General features: G+C 46.9%; 1 protein-coding gene across 7 annotated transcripts in view; it reads right to left on the reverse strand.

Annotated features, from left to right (window-relative positions):
• Window positions 1-1,496: 1,496 nt before the first annotated feature.
• Window positions 1,497-24,188, reverse strand: part of TBX5 (T-box transcription factor 5) — a 68,358-nt gene continuing 45,666 nt past the window's right edge. For all 7 annotated transcript variants that reach the window (XM_075041832.1, XM_075041834.1, XM_075041830.1 and 4 more), the window contains exons 7-9: window positions 21,322-21,413; window positions 10,458-10,684; window positions 1,497-2,080 (exon numbers count right to left, since the gene is read on the reverse strand). In XM_075041832.1, coding sequence (XP_074897933.1) covers window positions 1,497-2,080; window positions 10,458-10,684; window positions 21,322-21,413 — 903 coding nt within the window. The remainder of the gene's footprint in view (window positions 2,081-10,457; window positions 10,685-21,321; window positions 21,414-24,188) is intronic.

Below are 24,188 nucleotides of genomic sequence, written 5' to 3' on the forward strand. Positions count from 1 at the left end.
TCTCAGTTGCTGACACAGAGCTATACCTCTTTTGTTAATTAGAATTACTTTTAATTAAAAATATATGTAAATTATATAGAGTGTGCACAGCTTGGAAAGAAAAAAAAAAAGAAGAAAAGAAAGCAAACTTCTGTTTCAATAAAAGTTTTAACCCCTTTGAATCAGCTGCTTTGCTGGCTTAGTGTGACATCCTATGAGTTATTTGAACTCCCATGTATAAATAAATAGTACCAGGAAATTTTACACCTGAAAAATTCTGCAGTAGACATTTTTACTTACACATTTGCTTTTTCTTCTCTTCTTGCCTCCCCCACTCCTAGCCTCTCATGATCATTTTCTGCTCCTTTTAAACACATTTACTTAGTATCTCACTTAATGCACCCAGACCAGTATCCCTTTTTCCTTTTTTTTTTTTTTTGAGAGGAAGAAAAAGAACGCACGATAAAATGAAAGTCCAGGATTGCAAACAAGCATCATCATCAGCATTTTTATGAGCAAACTTTTTCCTTTCGCTGTCTGCATCCTCTCCCCCCGCTTTTCCCCCCCTCGCAGCTGGCTCAGAGCCTCGCTTTCCGCATGCCGGTAAAAATTCGGCAGGAGACAAGCTGTGGATGTTTTCAAGTTTGAAAGATACCCCGCGCTTCCATCAGAGACAGCTGATGGACCGGGAAAGATCAGGAGATGGGAAGGAAAGAAGAGCGAGAGAATTACACGCAAGTGGGAAAGGAGATGAGTTTACAGGGCTTGTTCTTGCAGAGACGTGTTTTGGGGCGTTTGTAAGGAAACACGGCAGCCTGCAGGGAGTGATTTCACTCGTGTTACTACGCCTGGGCGAGGTAGGTACCTGCTTTTCTTATTTGTGGGTTTGTAAAACCTCGTTGTGTTGAAAAGTAACAATGATAATACTAATGGGAAAAAAAAAAAAAAAAAAAAGAAACACCACTCCAAAATCCACCCTTGGTAAAAAGGGCCGGTGTCTTTTTTTTGAGAAAATTGAAAGAAAAAATATATATATTATTATTTATTATATAACATCGTCAACATCAACACCACAAAAAAAAAAAAAAGTAACATCCTAGTTGTTTTCGTTCAAGCACTCTGACTGTGTTGAGAAAGGCAGCAGGAGTTTGGTGTCCCTTGGAGAACAAAAAGAGCAGGAGGGCAGGGGGGGATGAGGGCACAGGGCTGGCGGTGGCAACAACACAAACTGGGCGGGGACGGTGGCAGGGGACAAGTGTGCCGATCTGTTGATTTTTCTTTTGAAACAAAAGAAAAAGGGGGACGGGGCGGGGAGCAAGTCACACCGAGGCCGATGACTATTTCATCTGTGGTTTCAATCAGTGTCCGTCCCTCTCGAGTGCTATCGGTGAACATTCAGTTAAAGGAGTCTTGCAAAATACTCTCGCTTTTGTTATCGACAGGGTATTTTTTTCCTTTTCCCATTTTTTTTTTTTTTTCCCCATGGCTAATGCTCTTGCACTTTCCTGACCGCCTCGTTAGCTGTTCTCGCTCCACTCTGGCACCATGCCCACGCCGTGGACCGAGTGGTACTGGTGGGGCGAAAGGGTTCGAGGCACGCCGTGGGAATACAGGAACTCTGCGGGCTGTAAGCTGCTGGGGGGGGACTGGATGCTGGTTTGAGGTCCACACTGCCGGACAATGGGTTGGTGAGAAACGGAGGTTTGGTGCTGAAACATGCTATGGGTATCTCCTATTTGGGGGGAGGTATGGTTGGCCACGCTGCTGAGCCGGGGCATCAGCGGCCCCGAGGTGAAGTGGGCAGAGAAATGCTGGTAGGGTAACCTGTCCATCGGCTGCATGGCAGACACTGTGCAACTGCTGTAGGATGGCACGCTCGGCCACGTGTTACAGCTGATGTCTTCTAGGCTGGGCACGGGGTCCGTGGGGGGAGCGGAGCTGGCATACATACATGCTTGGCGCTGGGCTGATTCAGTCCTGTATGAAGTGTTCAGTCCCTGCTGCTGGGGGTAACTGGACCTGTAGAAAGGATCCTCTTCTGCCGGAGAAGTTTCCATGTAGGGCTTCTTGTAGGGATGCTCGGTGGTGGAACATTCCTCATCTGTTGGGAGAGAAAACTCCTGGTAGCAAACAACAATACTGTGCCCTCAGCTGAACCTCCCTCTTCATAATCCTCATTTTACCAAGGACTGCAGACTCTGCCTGCACAGAGCTGATCCAGACACTGCTCTCAGTTCTGTCAGGGCAAATCCAGATCCCTTCCTTGGAATCAATCTTGCTGAAACCAAGTCTTGTACCTGGCCCTGTCTGCGGGACTGGGGAAGGGATTAGCTAGGAGCTCTGGGAGGAAAATCAAGGCTATAAGATGCTGGAGGGACCCCGAAGCTTAGCTTGCTTGGTAATACCCCATGCACATCCCCGCACCACGAAGATCCTCATCTCCTTTCTGCTGCCAGCACTTTGACCGGAGGAGTAACATCTGCCTGCAGATACAGTGCACCTAACAGCGTCCCCACCCCCAGCTGAGAGGCTCAGAGCTGATGCTGTTAACCAAAAGCCTTTACAATGATATATTTTCGCGATAAATGAGACAGAAATGGAGATCACAATAAAAATCCCCCCAGGAGAGCATCAGCAATGGCACAGTTGAGACAATCAGATTTGGAGTTTTACAGCCCCGGTCTTTAGCCGTGCCAAGGGAGCTGGGCACATAAATCCACGCAGGGCTGTGTGCTGGAGCCAAGTGTAACAAAAAAAGAAAAGTAAATTTCACAGCTAGAAACAACAAGGCGCAGCTTGCAAAGCCCTTTGTTTTCTGCAGCATCCCGGACCAACAGAGAGAAGGAGATAAACAATTTAGGTGAAATCTCTAGGGAGAAGCAAAATGAATAAATGAATATGCACTTATTTATTCATTCGCAGGGTCATCAAATGAAATCCAGCTCCACTGGAATGGATGGCAAAGTTCCCAGGGACGAGCACTTCACCAAGAGATTTTAAGGACAGCGAGGCAAGGGAAGGGGAGCTTGTTCTGACCCAGATTAACTTTGCTGCTGCTTCAAGAACAAGATTTCTGGTGCAGGCAGAAAAACATCCCACTTTGCTTAAAGCCCTCTTGGCTGCACCCTTTCAACAAGGGTAAAATTTGGAAGGATACTGCAAGAAATGGCCCTTCTCAAATTTTCTCAGCCAACTTGTTTTGAGCTGCAAAGTTTTTCACCCCCAAATTAGAAAAGGGAAAAAAAAAAAAATAGTTCCACAAAAAAGAGGACTAAAAGCATCTGCCCCCCCAAGAAGCACTTGCAAAAACACAGGTGTTGCTGCTGGGCTGCTCCAGCAAGAGTGCCCATGTCTCAGCTTCAGGAGGTGCAGATGGACAGTGCAGGCACCTTTTGTTTCCTATAAACACGCACATGCGCATACCCTTATTGTTATAAACAGCCGCGTGCTTTCTCCTGGAAGCTGCCCCCCCTCTGCTTATAAAATAACCCATTACTCCCACTCAGGTGTCTACCAAATCTAGCTGGAACAACTGCTGCTGTTAATCTTCTTGGCCCAACAAACCCCAGAAAACACCAGGTACCGAGGTACACACCATGGGGACTTTCCCCTTGGTCTCCTTTGACTTTGTAAGAGCAGCTGCCTGTAAATTCCGCTGGAAAGCCGCAGTCCCATTTCATGCTTTCTTCCTGACAACAGCAAAACCTGGCTCCTTAGTCCCAGCAGTGCAGAGCCCTGATAATCAAGTTAGCTTCCTCCTCTGCCTGCTCTTAAATCGGGTCAGAAAGTAGGATGGGATAAGCGAGCAATGCAATCACATCTTTAAAACAGCTGAAACAGTAAGCAGAGAGATGCAAAAGCACGTCACTTCCCTTAATCCTGACCAGGTTCATTTTATATAGGAGCAGCGGAGAGGACGTAGTCCCCTGAAAGACAAAAGCAGGTCTAAGCTCCCTCCTGAGCATGGGTCTGTCACAGGAGGTACGTCTGGAAGAACTGCCCGAGCTCTAGTTTTTACAGACAGCCTAAAAGTTTTGGATCCCTAATGCACCACTGAGTAATAAGAACACTAAGGCAGAAGAAAAAAGTCTTGTAAAATGAAGCATTGTTCTGCTAATAAAGTTCTCAGCATTAAACCGCATTACTCTGCTGGCATTAGAAATCATTGGCTTGGGGTTTGACTGTTTATTTTATTTTTATTTTTTTAAATATACAACACAAACCAGTCAAACTCTGTTTTTCCGTTGTGTAAAATGTGCCTGACTTACAACCTGAAGTTGCTGATTTTTCCATTTAGCCCAGACATTTCGCTGCCTGCCACAGCCTAGCCAGGCAGAGCTGCAGCGTTATGGATCTGCTTCCAGAATTCATTGCAGGTGAAGAGAGAAAAACAAAAACAACCAGGATTTCAGTGGAAACCCTGTAGGTGCCTTCTCTTCTTCTCTAAGCTCATGCCATCGCTCTACTGGCCTCTCTAGAGCCAGGCTCACCAGCGCCGTGTGTGGAAAGGGCACCATCACTCCAGATTTTAAGATGCGTAAGGACACCGTACCCATCTCCAAAGAGGACGTAGTCACTAATGAAGGATTACAGCCTACCCTAAGAGCTCCTGCCTGCCCTCTGGCCCCTCTTCTGATTATTTTCCCATCCATGTAACCTCAAAGTGCTGGAGAGGGAAGAGAACAGTCCACCACCATCATCAGGTGGGATGATGCCCACCAGAGATCCTCAGCTGGTGCCAGCTGATGAATTTACACTGGTCCAGGCTCCCTAGTCGGATCTGGCATTGTCCCACCAGAGCCACCACAAAGCAGGTGAAGTGTATCCCCATGGCGTGTGGAACAGATCTGGGGGCGGAAAGGGGACATCTTCAAGGAAGAGAATGGCAAAAGGAGAAGTCAAACAGAGCTCCCACGCAATGCTGAAGGCTGCAGTTTAAACTCATCCCCACCTGCTCTGGAGCCTGGACAGTTGGTTTCAAGGCCATAATCCTCTCCCTAAAGGTCCTCTCACCAACTCAGCATCAGCATAAGCAGGACATAGGAGATAACTGTCTGGTCTGCTGTGGGTTTGATTCTTGATGTTGGTTCCCTGATAGCACTTCATTGTCCTTTTGCCATTACCACCGAGCCCTAGAAGACACCTCTGGGAGGTGCTGACCGTCCTGGGAGATGCTGACCGTCCTCCAATTTTGTTGCTATTCTTGGAAGCCAAGGGTGGCGATTAGCTCTTGTGACCAGCCCCTCGATACTGCGCAAACCTCAAAAAGCAAAAGGTTCTGCCAAGCAGGGGAAGCTGCCAGCGCTTGGGAGAAGCTTCTCCGAAGTGGATCCAAGGAAAACTGAGCCTGCAGAATGGGGTGGAAACTGGCTTCCTCACAAGGAATTTGATGATCTATCTAATGAAGGAGCTTGAGCGAGAGCATAAGCAGTTCCAAGATTTCCGGTATTTACTACTTCCAGCTGGGTTGTAAATACCACACAAATGGCTTTTTAAATGGAATTTTCCCAATTCCAAGATCAGGGCCGTCCAGAATGAAATGCAAACATGTAAAATCTCTGGACTTCAGGGTGCACTGGGCCCACCTCTTCCCCTGGTGTAAATCAGGAGAGCTCCTTTCCAATTCTTGACAATCAGCTCCCCAGGACAGAAGACAATGAAGAATGGGACCCAACTGTTTTAGTTTTCAAAGCTCAATCACCCTTCCAGGGCATTACAGTAGGTTCGCCCCGACTTCGTGAGGGAGACACAATGGGTGATTATCACTAACACTGTTGTTTTATCCAGTCTGGTTTCTAGTGTGAATCTAGCATGAGCCTGAATAACCGATACCAGTATGCAAGACTGACAAGGGTTGTCAAAGAAGAAAAGAAAAAGGCAGATTCAGTCAAAATGAACATCTCTAAGGGCAAATAAGACATACATCCTAGGACGTGAAAAGCTAAGACACGCTAGTTGTTTCAGCAGTTGCAAGGTTTGCATTACGGCTGTGTTGCATTGCAGGGGAACACGACAGAAAAGATTGGGGGGCAGAGACAATCCAACACCAAAAGCTGGAACCCCTTCCCGAGGCAGCGAGTTGCCAGCACTGCCTGCAGAGGCACAGGAGACACCTCCTGATGGGAGAGCGGGATGCTTACATTAAGCCGCTGGAACTACAGTGCCACAAGCAACGTGGCTGCACAGCAAAAGCTGGGGGCACACCAGCCCCCTGAATATCTCCCCACCATGCAGGCAGGCTCTTCTTCAGCCTTGGTGGCCCAGCAGTCACCTTGCTCTGGGCTCCACTGCATCTACCCAAGCTGCAAACACCACCGGCTGCGGCATGGCTCAAGCCTTGGCCAGCTCATTGCATCTCCTAACATCAGCAGGACGAGCAGCATGTTCTCCAAGGAGACATCCCAAACCTGACTTCTGTCCTACAGATTCTCTGAGTGAAAGAAAAGCTGGGTGGGATGAGGGAGAAATGAGTTCAGTTAACAAAGAAGTCTATCTACCCTAGCAGTGCCTGTTCTTGAGGAGAAGGGGGAAAAGGCATTGCTTCAACTCCATCGACCTCATCAGAGCAGGAAGGAGATGAAAGATATATTCTTCCCCACGGTCAGGGTCATGTCCAAGCTAGGTGGCTGAAGGACACGGTCCTCGCTGGTTGGAGCCAGTGGATTCTGCCACGTCCCTCTTCTCCCTCGGAGTGCCAACATGACAACTTTTATAACCTCCCCAGGGAGAGGCTGTTCCAGTCGCCTCCTGTTCAGCATCACAAGCATCCCAGAAATCTGCCAAGTGGTTGAGATTGTGTAAGGCTGGGAGGGACCAGAGGTTTAGAGGGATGGCTTTTTAGTTCACAGGAAGTCTGAGGGAGAGGATAACACAAGGGAAAACAAGCCCCAGTGCCCTAATTGGGACGTAAGGCTGAAACGAAAGACAAAGCAAGCTGCCTGCTGGTAAGCCCTTTTGGGCTTCTCCAAGCACAACAATGAGAGAGGGAGAGATGGAGAACAACTAGAAAAAAAGGCAAAGCTCTAACTCGTCCTTATCACAGCTTTAAAATCCACAACAAGAACTGAGGCCGCTCCTTCGTAGGATACAGAATTGGAGTTAATCCACCCTCTCAAGACCAGTGACTTTGTGAAATGCCATAAGCAATCTCAGTGTGGAGCTGGGATACAACACAGGATGATTCTCGCCTTGAAGACTGCCATTCCCCAGCATTCAGCATGTTCAGAAGGTGCCTGGAGCAGCGATCCCGTTGCACCACACCGGGGTCATTCCCAACGCGGCGACCCCACGCTCCCACCTGTGCACCAGGAATTGCCAGATTTGGGGCTCTGGGATGTGTCCTTCCTTCCTTCCTCACCCAGGAGAGCATCACCTCCCTGAAACAGAGGAGCCTTCAGAGATAACATCCCTTCGCAGCCCTCCTGCTCTCCCCTAATGTAACTCCATATCAGATCTCCAGAGTGAATCCATCTTGACTTGACAGCTAAGAACAACACTGTCAACCACAGAGCTAAATCTTTGTCTTAGGTCACCAAGGAAGTAGAAGTTGAATAGGGTGCCTTTGAGTTGCTCAAATACAGACCTGTTCTTAACTAAGCCTAAACCAAGGCCTGACCTCCTGATTAAAAAGGATACAGAGAAACATCATGAGATGTCAAAGCTGGAAGGAGCTATATCTGAGAGACTATCTTGGAAAACAGTGGTGGCATTTGCTACAGAAGATACAGACACCAGCTGGTCTCAAACCCAGTTGAATTGCCCTCTGCCCCCGCGAGCACTTATCTGTAACCCCAGCCTTGCGAAAAGGAAATAATCTGTTTGAGATAAATCCTAAACGGACTGAAGAGGAGTCAATGTTTGGGGAGCTGATGATCCAATGAAACCAATAAAACTTCCAGTCCAGAAAATGGACAAAGATGCATCAGGAGTGAACACACTCTTCCTTTCATGTTTTCTTAGATGGTCAGGCTTGTTAAAAGTCATGCAGGAAAGTAGGAAAGCAGGAGAGCTGTGAGGGAAAGCCTAATATTACACTTGGAAAGGAGAGGCTGGAAAAGGAAGAAAAAGGGGAATATTATAGGTAAGGTTATTTTCCCAAATTCAGTGAAGATCCTTGCTCAGTGCTAGAAGAAAGTGCCGCGCTCAGCCTGGGTTTGAGATGAAACCTTGGATCACGTTCTGATTTATCTGAACAGAATTACTCATCTCTAGTGACTTTTTTTCTTTTTAATTAATTTCACTTTGCAAAGAGCTGCTTGGCAGCTTATGTTGGCTCTCTGTTTCCCATTAACTTTGTGTTTCTTTTCTTTAAGCCCTGGTGGCTGTTTTCGATTTACTAGATGCATGGGGAGGGGGAAAAAGGCACAGGGAGGGAAGCAGAGGCTCAGGCTCCTGAGACGTACAGCTTCACGGAAGAAGCCGGTGGTATCGGACAGGACACTGCTTCTCTTTGATTAAAGCATTTGGCGGCTTTGATAAAAGGCCCTTAACTGCTTGTGCCACTCAAGCCATCGTAGAGATAATGAGGGGCCATCAGCCGTACAGACGAGGACTCGCTTTGCCAGTCTCCTGCACTTTTGCAAGGGCCACGCAGGCCAAAAGGGGCCGGGGAGCTTATTACAGGGCAGATAGTCGTCTCTTTTGTGACAATAAGAGGAAGTGAGATAATTGGGGGATTGAGGGAAACCACCCATGGAGACACCACTTAGCGGGAATCCCAAAACTGGAAGGAAACCTCTGTTGATTCCTTATCATGTTACAATGTGGAGGCGAATGATGAATTGCCCTGCCGTGCGGGGACACGCAGCAGTCAGAGATTGTCCAAAGGGTTTGTTACCGTTTGGGCCAGCTTGTTTTGGTTAGTTTTTGCAAAGAAGGGGAAGAGGAGCGGTGAAAGCTCAGCTCCCAGGGCAAAGGAGCACCGAGGACGGATCGCAGGCTGAGGGATGCCAAGGGCGAAGGGGACCTGCCTTTCCATTGCCAACAGCAGGGCTTTGCAGCAGCCCGGTTGTGTCCCAGCACCTCGCACCCACAGTCCCACACCAGCACGGGGGTAGCAAGGGGCACACACCCCACCTTGACCTCAGGGGACACTCTGGGAGGCCACTGCAGCTCCTTATTCCCTACCTTACAGCTACCTCAAGTCTAGCATCACCATTTCCAATCACAGCTTTGATACACTCTAGATGAGCACGAAGGTCACCTGCTCAGCTGGAGGAGTCAGAAAATGATGCCTGTTTTCCACTGTTTAGCTCAGTCTCAGGAAAATATTAAGATTTTTCAACTTTTTTTAGTTTGCATATATACTCGTACACAACAAGTGTGACGTTGCAACATTCAGGGGATTCACCAAGGATGTGAGAGAGATTTCCACTCCCCTCCTGCCTCGTCTGCCAGCACTTCCCAGCATCCGCTACCTTAGACTGTGTGTCTACATGGCACATCCTAGCGCCCCAGGGGTTACGTTACTAAAAATAATGACATGTGGCCGACTGATAGGACCGTGCAGGGAAGCAGGAAGGGATCTGCTGTGGGGAGAGGCTACCAGCCTGAAGAAATTCTTGGTGCATTCAAATGCCATGGTGCGTGCCGACTCCTGTTAGCTTTTCCCATGCAATGTAGACTAAATCCTGAGAAAGGGGAACAGGGGTAGGCAGTAACCACCTCCTGCCCACCCCACAGTGTTGCATTCAGCCCTGGAAATTCCCCATTTTCTTTTGAGTGTCTGGGGAGGAGTTGATCTGAGGCTTTTGCTATCTCAGTCCTGCAAGTGTGTCTGCATCTAAGCATTCCCATTGCTTTGGGAGAGGAAGGGAGAGATTGCAGACCCCTCGCTCCTGCCTGAGAACAATTATCCCATCGATATCATGGGGCTCTTCACGCCAGGACGAGCTGAGCAGTCAGTGTAAAGCCCTCACAGTTTGATCCCTCAAGCTCTGTCAAAGCAGGTCAGTCGCACCAGAGGGGAACGAACATGGATATCATGATTTTCAATCCCACGCCCCGTTCATTAGACCGAGCATTTAAGTGGAATTGCTTTCTGCAGACAGACAACTGTCTCCCAACTGCGATAGTCTTAGTTGAAAACTGTGCAAAATCCAAGCTGTCAAGGTATCTCCACTCAGAGATTAACCCTGTCTGAGGGGCTAGGGAGACAGATAAGTCATCTTTATCTCCAGCACCAGCTATCTTACTGAATGTGGATTCAACGTGGGTGAAAGGTACTGCCACCCCTCCAAACACCTCGCTCCCAGCCCAGCAGCAGAGATGGGGTTTTAGGCTAACGCCGGCGAGAGTGGTTTCCTAATCCAGCCTGGGGTTGCTGCCCGCCTCCAGCACACAACCTGCATCCCTTGTTCATCCTCAAGTGTCGCCGTAAAGCGGGCTGGGGCTGTTCAGCAAGGGGAAACGTCAGAAACCACCACTGACAGCCCGGTAGGAAGGAGAAAGCACCGACTGGGGAGCAGCCAAGGTCTGACCTTTTCTCTTGGTGCAGTGGTAGATCTGGCTGTGTTCCTGGGAGATCGGGTAGGGGTTGGCAGGCGGTAGCAGGTCCTGGGAGGTGCTCGACACCCCGTTCTCGCACTGGTACTGGGAGCCCAGGTTGGAGGAGGCGGAAAGGACCCTGGTCTCACCACTGAAGGGGCTGTGATTCGAGGACACTTTTTGTCTCACTGTGCTCCTGGGAACAACCGGGTACTCTTTACTAAAAGCAAAGAAACAAGAAAAAAAAAAGAAACAAGGCAGAAAAGCAATCAATTAATAAATAGATCGGTGGATTAATAAATGAAGACAGCACATTAGTGTAATGGTGTTTGTTTAGACTTTCAGGGAGAGACATCCCTCCCAGAAGACTGCAGCCCTGTCACACTTTATCCATGCTGCACTCTTCTATTTCACTTTCTTTTTAGTATCTTTCCCTTCAGATTCATGCCTCTTCCACCACAACTGCTATTTTACACCCATACATAAAATAGATACGTACAGTTATAGCGAAATACACAAGATTTGTATTTACATATTATTATAGCATTTACAAATTATATACTATTTATATTGTATATCTGGATGTGCACATGTGTAAATAAAAACCTTACTTCTGCCAAGCTGACTTAGCAATGGATTAAATATTTAGGTCCACTTTTCCCCCTTATGGTAGTTGTCCTAATTCCTTTTCTGCAGGGTCTGCCAGCCTGGTTGTCCTGGATGGGAGATCCCTGGACCAGAGAACAAGCTCCACTCCGGAGCACTCAGAAAAGAGAAATAAATAACTCACCAAGACCTGATGCACACCAGTGCCCCACACCTCAGTGGGGCCAGGCTAGGAGGGTGAGCACTCATGGAAAGTCTGGTTTACTCCCTTGCTCTGAAATCTGGTTTGAAGCAGGGACGCTTTGCCAACACTGGCTGGAAATCCCCTCTCCTACAAGACCCTACACACAGCGTGTGTTTTGGAGACATTTCTCCAAGCACATCAGCAACGTGGCTGGACGAGATTATTCCTGCTCAGCAGCGGGGAGAACCAAAGCTGCGTAGGGGGTCTCAGAGACTTCGGGTGATGTGCAAGCCTCCTCCTGGGCTGTCTCCAAGACAGCTGGGTGCTCCCTGAACCCAAGGGCTTGCTAAAATGCATAAAGATCAGGTAGTACAACAGCACGTCGCGAAGTGCCACCAGGCTCAGAGCAGCCACAAACTAGAGCCCAGATTCCAACACAAGCTTTCTTTGAGGCTATAACCGTTGGACCAAGCTGGCTTTGAGGTACCCTACTCACCTGCACAAAATTATTATGCTGGAGCAAGGGCAGATCCTTAAACCCCATCAACGGGCTCACCTGGCCACCTACACGTGGAAGAGGAGCCCTGAATCTCCAATGATGCCCCTTAGAGAAGACCTATCACTGTAGCAACTCGAAACTTATTTACAAAATTTAACAATACCAATTATATAAACCTACTCACAGCAGGGAGCTTTCATCCAAACCACTGCTGCGGTGGCTGCCAGAAACATCAGCAACCGAGCTGTAATGGAGGGGAAACTCACCCAGGAGCTCAAAACCAAATAAATGTGTCTCTCATTGTGCCACGAAAGCTTTCCAAACCCCGGGCACTGGTGGCTTGCCAAGGAGAGCCTATTCCAAAGGTGGAGTTTCTTCCCCTGGAAGCCCAGCAGCTTCTCCCAGCAGCGCTGGCAGGAGCACGGCTTTCCAACCACTTGGGCTGGCTGACCAGGCAGCTTTTTCCCAGAACCGAAGTCCAGGCTGCGTACGAGGAGCAAAAGAGAGACGGACTGGGAGGAAGCAGAGACTTATCCCTCAGCTACAGAAGACAGCAGTGGATGCCAGGGTATGTGGTGGGCTTCAGAGGACCTCTTTGCCTGTGGACACCCAGCACTAACGTTTCCACCCCAGGAGCTCTTGCCGGAGGGCAGCTTTTCAGGAAAGTCAAGAGCCATGGCCTTCAAACCTCATGGGTGGCCTTCGAACTTTTTGGATGTCCTTCAGATCTTCCAGATTCTAGGGGATCTCCCAGACCTACCAGGTCATGGTTTTAAGCTGCCTACTCCTGTCATGCTCCGCTTTCACACAGCAACCCTCACGGAGGTAGCGCCAGCATGACACCTCAAAGCTGCATCCCCACCATGTTTCCCTTCCAAGAAGACAATCCACAGGGAGGTGACCCATGGACCTTGCCCTTTGCTCTCCTCCCTAATTAGAGGCTGCTGCATGGATTGGCTGGTTCCTTCTTCTTCAGCTCCAACACCACCAATGCCCAATTCCCCAAGAAATGACAGAGCCTCTTTTTTTTTTTTTTTTTTTTTTTGTGGTGTACCTGAGAGCTACAATGGAGGAGAAGAAGGAACATACCATGGCATAATGCCACATCATGTTCTCTGTGGCTTTTTTGGAGGATATAGAGATGACTCCTTTCACAGTTTCTCCCTGCTTCAGCAAGGGAAGAATTGGATGTCTCTGAGATATGGGATTAGATCTGCATGGGGGTTTCTCACAGTAAATTCTCACAGTAGCTCACAGGGACCCCATCAACATCAGACCCTCGCTGTGCGAAGCACCACACAAACACTAAGAAGCCATCCCCATCCCAGATACTTCTCACCTAAGTCAACAGTTTCTCTTTCTCAATGGAGAGCTGAGAGGAGGAAAATTTGACCACCTGATTGTTTTTTCTTGATAAAAAAATATTTTCTTTCCATAATGGAGCTGTATGCCTGAAACAGCAATATTTTTACCCTGAGTGCCAACATAGGTGATGTCAGGATCCCACACTCCTATCGCGCACTGGGGAACAAATTCCTCTCAGAATGCGTTTCCCAGGGGACACGGCAGCCTCCGTGGCCATAAGAGAGGACCGTGGTGTTCTGCGGGAGACATGGCACGAGCAGGGAGTCACACTGAACCGGGAACAGGTTGGAGACACCAAGTTTCCCAACAGCAGTTCCCAGGAGGTATTGCAATGACTTCTCTCCAGACTGAAATATTTCCATTTCAGTCAAAACATGTTGGGTGCTATTTTTGCCAAAAAATCAACTATTTGAGGAGGGAGAGGAAGGAAAGTATTTTCTAACTAAATATCTAAAATATTCTCTTTCTTTTACTTCACCATTTTTCTATGCACAAAGGCAGTTATCTCTGTATTACTACCTTTTTCTTCCTTATAGGAGCTGAGCTCGAATAAAGACATACCTTTGGTACCTTGTAAAGCAACAATCATCTTGAAACATTTATACTGTTTCCTAAGCCCACTCAATATGCAGTGTGCACAGCTACCATTTTAGTTTGTCCTTCGGTCCTTAAAAATGTATCAGAACCTATTTTTTTCAGTGCCTAAAAGTCACTATTCCCAAAATAGCTGGTTGTAATCCTGGGCCACAGTTTAATGGAATGAAAGGTTTTGTTCACCGCTGGCATAAAACGACTGTTGTGTCCAGAAATTTTGCTGTCCAAAATAAATTGTAGCAAAGTAGGAAGGGAAAAAGCACGTTAAAGCTTGACTTACACAGGCAATATAGGAAATTGTCCCCACAGCAAGGAAGAGACTGTTGTTCCTGGGCCAGAATGTGAGTTAGTTTTACGTGGTGGTGTTAATGGGCTACATTTTTTTTGCATTAAAAATTGTAAAATTAGAAGAAAAAAAAAAAAGTTGGTTGGGGAAAGAATTTACAAGGAAGGAAGCTGTCACTGGTCTATTTAAAGTCTGTTGGAGGCTAATGATGAATATTCAGTTACTGTAGTTGGTGCATTACAATAGCAGAGGGGGACGAGGCGGAAGGGGGGAGCCGCATTGCGCAAGGTGCTGTACACTCTCTGCACCACCAGACTTCCAGCTGAAGGGCCACCAGACGAGAATATTACTTTGATTTTCATTAAAGCTTGGGGGAAGAAATCAGGGATGAGGTCCAAGTCTATCATGAAGGCACTCGGTCCTGAAGTCCGGACTCAGTTGTTAACTCCCACCTGGCTAGATGTTTCGCAGACCCATAGGATCGGACACTGGCTCTGCATAATCTTTTCCTAACAGCACACGCGTTCCTCTCCAGAGTTCATCATATAACCCCGACCCTACAGATCAGGCCTCACAAGTGAATCCTTCCTGCATTTCCCGAGCACTTCCACCCAGATCAGACCTCTACCAGGCGGAATTAGCAAACTCGGTCTCATTTTCTCTCACAACATCTTCCTCCTCCCCTGGCCAAATGACGCCCTCACCATGACAGACTCAGGAGCTCTGTAAGATCACTTACGCCACAAATTCCTTTCTAGCAAAGAATTCAAAGGAGCAAATATTCTTATCACTAAGAGTAATAATTTTCAATGTATTTTCACATGCAGCTTTGAAGTGCAGCCAATGCATAGTAAATGCAACTGCTAGACAAAAACTTTGTCAAAAAACTCTTTGAAGATCCCTGGTTTATAACCAGGAAGCTTCTGCTTCTTGAAGCATCCAACCCCTACTGGCCCTAGGCAAATTATTTTAGAAGATGCTTCTGATATTTCTGCAACAAAGCATTATATACCAACGTTTTCCAGAGCTGCTGTAGCTCATGGTAACAAGACTTCAAAAGACTTATTAAATGTCAGGTCACAAGGATCATGCTGATATCTGTTCAAGGTCAAGATGACGCATGATATGGAAGAGGATTTCCCCGTGGTTAGCTGCTGCCAAGTTCTTACAACATCCTTTGAAGCCCCGAGCTGGGCACTGACTAGATCTCATTCACAATGACAATTCCTAGTCTAAAATCTGACCAAAGGTATATCAGTGGCCAAACACAGTGATTCCCCTCCACTCTTTCCAAATTGCCAGATTTTAACTCCTCCTTGGTCAGTCACTACGAAAGGATAAACGTTTGCCGTCCTATCAGTCCTGTCCCCTCCACCCACCCAGCACAGTGGTGCAGAATAAGACCCCAATTCCAGATGTGCAAATCTAATGCAAAGGCATTCGGGTTTATACTTCCCAGGCCACCAATTGCTGTCCTTCCTGCTGAGACTCGGAAAGAAATGGAAGTCAGCCATAACAGATATAGAAAGAGGAAGAGAAAAAAAAAAAAAGACTGGAATAAATACAGCAACTCCCAGGAAAAAAATAAACCAGAAAACAATTGTCAATTCTCAATGTGCATTCATTTCAGCTTATTTCCAGCATATTGAATTAAAATTGAACCACTCTCAAGAGGCTGTCTGGAGAGTCTGAAGTGGATAAACTACAGCAGGAAAGGACTTGGTAGGAGAGGAGCTACTGAGTACTTCCCTCAGTCTTACCCTGAGATCAAATGTGAGCTCTCGGTACATGGGGACTGCAGGCAGAAAATAATACCCTAGGCTGGATGTCTAGTAATGTAAGTCAAAAAGTTCACTGAGAATTATGGGGGGCTGTTCGCTGCAGCATTCTCCACCAACATATCAAATGTCCTGACCTTCTTGCCAGAATGCGAAGAGATCCAATAACCCTGGTTTGGGTGCATGCATGGTATGTTAACAAGCAGTGCCTCCATCACTCATCGGAGCAGTGCAGCCCAAAGAGATCGCTGCAACAACCCCAAGAACCAGCAGTGGAAAGAACCAGCTAGAAATCCAGAGCTATCATTATCAAGCAAATAAAAAGCTAGATTCCTGTAGACAAATACCACTGTTCACGTTGGAGTAAGAGGAACAAGAGAAGAGTTGGAGAATGGATGTTGGCCAACAGAGACAGCATCAGCATCCTTTACATGCTGGGCTGAGCTTCTGCAGATCCGGTCCTGCTGGGCAGATCCCCTGAAGAAGGGGCAATGGAGGAAACTGCAGCTACCCTGTGTTTCTTGAGCTGACTTTCTCACTTTAAGACCTGTGGATACCCTCCAGTGAAGTCTGCAGAGCCTTAATTTGGATTTCATCTAAATTCCATCAAATTCTATAGAATACAGTTCAAGCCTACATTTTCCACTGGGGCTTTGACCAGGAAAATTTCCTTGGGGACATTCGCTAGAGGAAAGCATCATCTCTCTAACAGATGCTATAACTCTAAGTCTCACACTGAAAACGTTTCAGACAGCATGTGGCTCTTGGGAGATTTCAGTGACAGAACATGGGAAATGAAAGTGGATGTAAAGATGCAACAAGAAGATGCAAGAAGAACAAGGTTGTTTGCAGTGGACCGAGACCTATTTGCATTAGTCAGAGTGGTGCCTGTCAGTCTGACATGATGTTGGTATGTCAGGGTAGACAACCCTTTTGGAGCCTGGAGGCTCATTCATTTATTCTACTGGCACCCCAAAATGCACGGTCTTCTCCATTATGCCAGCTTTGAATCATGGTACTGATTTTATATCCTTTGCGTCTGGCCCAGTTTCTGTTCTCGGTTACACCACAAAACCTTTGGAATAATTCCTTTCGAGCCAGGAAGATTACTGTGGATTAATGCCAAAGGCAGCAAACTATGGCTCGTGATCTTTGACAGAGAAAACATATACATAGCGTCGAACTGCACTGCCACTCCTCTTTGTGAAGTGGATCATTCTAGATTTTTGTCTCACTCTGAAAGGGCCCAGGATACCCATCAAGGGAGCTAAGAGCCACCCTTTCATGTAATCATCCCTCCTCTCAAAATCTTTCCCAATAAGAAGCTTCAAAGACTAAGTTACATTAATTTGAATGAACAGTAACTAGGGCCCGAGACTTCCAGAAGCTCTTCAGCCCCCATAATAACTGCTGAAGACAATGGGAGTTGCAGATGATCAGCAGAAATTGGTTAAAGGGTTTAACAGAATGGCTCTTTTACAGGGCTCTAGCCCCAGACCCACAAACACTTCTCCCCTGCTGTCTTTTAGCAGTCACAGATTGAAAAAACCCCAAAAGCTATGACTTGCACACAAGCCCCCAAATCACCCAATAGCTGTGGTTTATTAGTACAGCTCCATTGACTCTCACGCACGGCGAATTTTAAGGGCAAAGTCCTACACTGGCATCTGCAACAGAGATCTCATCTCTCTGCATAAGCTTCACCCTCTCCGGATTTCTGCTGCGTGTTTTGCTCCTGCTCTCCACACCAAATTCCCCTTGGCACAGGCAGAAGTTCTAAGTGGAGACAAAAGGAATTTTTACAATACAGAGGGGCAAGAGATCCGAAAGGAACACGTTGCCTAAAATTCCCAGCATCACAACTACATAATTTTTACCTGATTTGTGTTTTTCAATTGCAACATGACCACAAGATATAAATGCAGCATAACTCACATCCCTCTACACATTTTCCTCTAGCGTGTTTTCCTGTTTCTTTTTTTTTTTTTAATTTTTTTTTTTAAATCAAGGAAATAACAAACTTGATGTCATGCTCAGAAACTTGAAAACTTTAAAAAACCTGTCCTCCCAGAACACTCATCCTGTCAAAGAAACAAAGGCAGTGGGGGAAAAACGAACGTGTATCAGAAGTCTGTGTTCACTGGAATTTGGATCTCCCTGGAGCTCGTGGCTATTCTTTTTGAATGAAGTCATCTGTTGCTGAAAGGCTTAATATCACTACTGAATGAAATTTTCTACCTGGACAGACTTATTAACTTTTCTTCTGGGAAATAGGAGGAGAAAAAACAACACGGAGGCCTTGTGAAGGAGAAAGCCAGAGAGGGATGGACTTGCAAAGACATCCCCATCCACCCTGCAAAGCTCCCGTCCCCAGAGGCCACTCGGACCAACGCGTTGCTCTTGCTTGGCCAGAGCGCCCGGAGGCGAGCGGAGATGGAGGGAGAGTCTTTGACGAGGCACCCGAGACCTCGCTCTGAGCTCACTCTTGGCGCTGGAAGTTTTCTTTCTTCCCGGCTTCGTCTTCCTTCCTCTCAGTCCATACCATTTGCCAAGGGTAGGTGTTCAACGGACGACTCATCCGGCCAAGCCCCTACCAGCACCTAGACCTACTTCTACTTCACCCCACTGCAAGACCTGCTCTGAGGCGACTGAAATCATTTCGGCCCCAGCAAAGTGGTCTCCCTCACATCCTCTGACAGCCAAAAGTGCAAGGAGACCACCACAGCTGGCCAGATGGCAATTCTTTCTATCAGGATAAAACTGGGATGCCACAAGCCAGCTCAGACACTTGGCTGGACCAGCGCTGCCTCGCAGCCTTGCCTGCTGGGCTCTGCTTCTCCCAGGGTTGCTTTCAGCTAGGAGATGCCCCTCTGCAATAGCCCTAGACAGGGAATTCAGAAACATTTGAGATTTAAATAAAGAAAACATAGAAGCGCCGAGGCTTTCCTCGGCACAAAAAAATTAATTCTCTCCACGGCTATACCCTTTAATGAGATGATCAGTGACCTGACAAATGTCAGGTCACCAGTTTCCAGTACAAAAGGCTGTGAGCTGGTTTAAAAAAGTGTGTTTTTTCCAGCTACTTTCTCTATAATGAAGGAATAGCACTGAAAGTACCTCCCACCATATTCTCCAAGGGCACAAATAGACATCGCTTCCCTAAAGCCAAGATACACTTACTTATACCTGCCAGCTGGGGAGCGGGTCCATCACTGGGAAACAACTTCACTACATCTGCACGCACACACACACACATTTATATATTAAAATATAATTTTTATACATATTTAATTATATTTTAATATATATTTATATGTTAAACCTATATAAACCCACAGAGGCTGGTCATACTTCTCTAACATACTCAATCCTGAATGGTTCTTTATCTTATATATGCAATTTATTTTTTATATATATAATTTATTTTATATATGTTTTCATATATTTTTATATATAATTTTGTATATATTCAGATATATATAAAAAGCCACAAAGGTGGGCGCATATTTGTCTAATATATTCAACCTTGAATGGGTCTTTATTTTACTATAATAATCTTATCCTGCTCTCCCTTAAAAAAAAAAAGACATCTTTGTAAAGGTACACAGTCATTTCTATGCTATCAGTACAGAGGATAAGTTATTAAGGAAGTGAGCATCAGAAATTATCCTGTAAAGTCAAGGCTGTGGATTTTAACCCTTTCAACCCTGCCAGGTCTGAGCGGGTGTATTTATATATTCCAAGTGTTTCTGTTCACTGTATCATCCACTATGACCGCAGGCCTGCATAAAAATGCCAAGCAATTTTTAGCACAAGCTCAGCATGGCTAGATGCCATGCTCTTCATATGGCATGAAGCCCTTCTAATAGTCCTCACTGTTTTACCTCCTCCCTCCCGCTCCAAAAAACCCCACGATGAATGTAAACCTTCAAATCTTTCCATTGACTGTAATGAAAGGGTAGTTTAGCAGCAAAAATGTGGGGGGGACATCCTTACTCAAGTTCCAGCAGAGGCTGGAAGGCTGGCACAGGAGGGAGGGGGAGAAAAGCTATTTCAAGTGGTAGTGCACCCATAAATAAATAAATATTGACATATGCCAGGATCTGTGCTGTCGTTGGAAAGGGCAGGCAGGGAACACAGGGCACATTCAGAAGACCACAGAGATGATTTAGATTGAGAAGAGTAAGTGTTATATATACATTTTTTAATATATATATATATATATATATATAGGCATTTCTGGGTCTGAGCCTGAAAATGTTTGTACACAGGAGTACATTTGCCCATTTGAGTAGGGTTGCGGGCGTAAGCGTTTCCAGGATTACAGGCATTATTTGTTGCCCGCCGGCACGATTTGCACAGCTACGGAGAGCCACGCTCAGGTCACCAGCTATGGCAACCAGGAGAAACTCCTGCACGTGCACTCCAGCCTGCAGTGACCACCTACAACCAGCTCCGGGGCGGGCGATGGAGAAAGTCCTCCCCGCAGAAGGTCACAACGCAGGTCCCTACAGATCTCCACCCAGAGCCAGCTCTGCTGGTCCCGGAGAATAAGGGATCCGAGTCGCTTCTGCCCTCCTGGATGGAAAATGCTATATTGAGCATCTACATCTGTCTTCGTTATAATCATGGGTATGGCACTGTTCCTGCAAAATATTTGCACCAGGAAGCAACTTGATACGTGGACGAAGTTCCAAGTGAAGGGAAAGGCATGAAGCTAATTACTGGCAGGACCTGGCATTTAGAAAAGGACTTTGAACAGGATTTTTAAACAGGGTTTAGGCTTGATTTTCAGCTTAAGTACTTACATCCAACACTGCGATTCAAAAAGGCCTCTTCAGCCACCTGGCCCTGGAGATCCCAACATTTTCTAATACCTTCCTTCTTCAACCTGAAACCACCGCGCCTACGCTCCTGCTCTGCACATCCAGAACCGACCAGGCAAACACTCCCCTCCTGCCAAAGACCCTCCGAAAGCCAGAAACCAGCACAACGCAGGTCTCCACACCAACATCTCCAGAGGCATCTGGAGCATCCTTAACAAACCTGCTCCCAGAACAAGGCTGCGAGGAGCTTGGTTTTTAAAGCGCTGCCACCTGGGGAAAAAAAACGCCCAACAGCTCTTCTGCAGTAGCCTGATGACCAGAGATTTTCGGAGCTAGTCCAAGTCTCTCGTTGCTTTAAACAGTTTTAAGGGCACATGCAGCCGCAGAGACATGTGTTTAGCACAAAGCTAGAGGTTGTTCTGGATGGGGACGTGTCAGAAAGAAACACAAGGTCCGTGCGGCCAAGAGGACAACCCACAAGTGAGATCCTGCCTCTGCAACCCAGCAGTTAAGGCGTTCACCTGGGAGTGGGAACGCCTGCATTTTGGCCCCACGTCCTGATGATATTTCAACAGCTTGCCATAAAATGTACCTGCAGGTGCCAGAGAAGGGACTGCCACTAAGTCCTGGCTTAGCTCAAGCCACCAGTGACATGCAAAGCAAAGCTCAGGCAGCCCTCGCGGTCCTGAGCGGGTCCCCACGGCGGAGGCACGGGTTACCTCTGCATCCTGGACATCCTGTGGAGCTCCATGTCGTCGCTGCCGCGGAAGCCTTTGGCAAAGGGGTTGTTCTCAATCTTTAACTGGGTGATCTGAAAGGGAGGAAACGCAACGGGTTCATCACAAGTCCAAGGCACGGCCTGGGAGAGGGGGGGATATTGTTTATTAAACCCAAGCCAATAGGGATGGGGGGGAAAACGCAGCTTTCAGAAATTCAAGTCATCCTTCAGCTCAGGCATTGACCACTCCAGATGGGCCTTCCTCTAGATCTCTCCACTGGAAAAATATCTCCTGTCAACAACCTCTCGCTTCTCTCAGGCTTGTCCCATGACTAACTCGTGGGATTGCAGATACACACACAAATTTGTCTCTGGAGGAAATCTGCTTTCTTAGTTACTTACTTTCTTTTTGCTGTTGTGACAGAAAGGGGTGCACTGACCAGAGGACCAGGGATGAAAGTCATATTGCTTGAACAAATCCCACTGACGCCAACAAGTATTTTCTCATCAATGTGCAGCCACGACTGAAATCTTAAATCTCAGACCAATAAGGCTCACCCTTTCTGTACTTCAGACCAGCTAAATGTTTGTACTCCAGGTGCTCTGCATCTGACATCCTTCCCCAGCCAGCCCCACACCTGTAAGCACTGCATGGACTAACTACCTAAGGCACTTGGAGGGCAGCTCCACCTCTGACCATCGCGCCCTGGAGGAATATTTGTCTCTCCATTAATTCTAGAAGGAATTAAGAGGGACTAGTTTACTCGCTTAGTTGGCTACCTTCAGCATTAAAAGTTTGCTGGGATGAATCCCGCTCAGAGCCCTAACTTTGGTCCTCTTACAACATCTAAGCTAAACGTTTAAAGCAGCTGCTGTACAGAACATCCCCTTACCCAAAGCAACTCTGTTGTTTAGAGACGCAATTCTCTCCCTCACGTACCTCTCCTGAGGGCTTCGGTGAGTAGGTTTTCTCAAGCCAGGGGTTGTCATTTAAGCAAATATTAACTGTGGACCAGCAACACCCTCAAATGCCCTGCTGATCTTGTACAAACTCACTCTGCCGTGCCAAATTTGATGCAAATGCTTTGGTGTCTTTGCAGAGCAGGACTGAGTCTGGATCAGGTGTGGTCTAGCTGCAATGCCCTAATATTCAGGCAGAAGCAACACCAGTTCTCCCTTTCTTCTCTTTCTCCGTCGCTGCCTGGCAGTCCGAGCCCTGAGCCAGGAGTCGGGAGAGCCACTTGCCCTTGCCCAGAAGCAGAGACAACCCTCTGTTTGCCATTGGAGGAACTTCACGAGCTCACCGCATTTTATGGAAACGCTGTCCTTCCTTCCTATTGAAAGTTGGCCAACGGGAAGGAAAGAGCTCGAGATTAATGACGGGAGAACAGAGAGAGGTTCGTGCTCACCAAGTTGAGCACACGCAACTGGACTCACCTCTTTGCCAAAAATCGAAGAGAAAAATCTGGCTCGGCTCGTGTCAATAGCAAACTCCGCCAGGTGTCTGCACAACCAGATTGTTTTGCTATTTTCTCGTCTTATAGCATATTTTTTTCCAAAGGCCATTTGTTTATTTGCCATTTTTGCCTAATTTGGCTCCAAATCTCAGGCAAAGACCCCACCACCCCTACACTTGTCCCTATGGGCATTCCCATTAAATCAGGACCTAATTTAGTACATAAACAGGGCATTGCGCTTTTTTGTCACGCATTTCAGATTTCAAAGAGAAGGGTAAACAAACAATCTATTTGGTCCAATTTGCCATTTGAGCTGTTTTCTAGCAGTAAAACAGGGGTGCATTTTATGATTAAAAGCCCTGAATAATTAGACAACCAGCTGTGTATTTTGCAAAGAAACTGTGTTATCGGTTTCCACCGGCGAGGTGGTGGCACTTCTATAATGAATAATAGGCATTATTCAACTTTTTTAATGTTTCTATGCAATTTGTGTTCTGAAGCACGCTAAATGTACAAGTTGTCCTCACTTGCCGAACCCAATGGCAATATTTGCTTGCATAAGTGAAGTCCTTCACTAAGCGAGGATTTACAGTATTGGCACCAGCACACAAATGTACAAAGGGACGGATTCATCCCAACCTAACCGAAGGCATTTTAACCAAGGCGCCTGCACTGGGAACCTCGTCTCCCAGTGTTCCTGCTGGAATCAATGGAGGGAGATGGGGACTGCCAGAGGGCACTGGGGCTCCGAGGTGGGTAGCGTTGCCTTCGCAGGTCCCCAACGCTCTCCATTCACCAGAGAAGGAGCCATCAACACGCTAGCCCCTGATTTAAGGACCTCAGATGAATGCCCTGTTTGATGAATCAAGCCTTTAATCACCCACAAAATGTCGGACAAAATATCGTACGGGAACTCAATCTCGCAAATACGTTGGTTTACGAGTACAGAAGTCCCCTAACCCGCATCGGGAACACTCTTACAAGCAAAGAGAGGTATTAACGTATGTGGTGGTGGCAGAAAGCCCCAACGTGGCTAACTTCAGCCTCCTTAAAATTAGAGATCTGCTAGACTGAAGGCACCTAGAAACCAGGGACTACAGGAGGGTTTAAATTAGCTCTCAGCTCTTTGGTGTACTTCAGATGCATTTCAGCAGGAGCTTTCAGAACAATGTTTCCCTGGATGCTAACTCACGGCATCAGCCCTAGCACTAAGCCAGGAGTGTCCAAGCCAAATTTAACAAAGCCGTACACAACAAAACAGAAAATAGAGAAAAAGTTGGTGAATCCTTGCTTTAGAAAACAGCCTGTGGAAGGTATTTTGTTTGGCCGGTTTTTGTCTGACTTACAAACTATTTCAGAGGTGGTAAAGCAAACGAATGGGTGGAAATAACCTTCTTCTGGATCAACTTTG

The sequence above is a fragment of the Buteo buteo genome, chromosome 11, assembly GCF_964188355.1.
Source record: "Buteo buteo chromosome 11, bButBut1.hap1.1, whole genome shotgun sequence".
Lineage (NCBI taxonomy): Eukaryota > Metazoa > Chordata > Aves > Accipitriformes > Accipitridae > Buteo > Buteo buteo.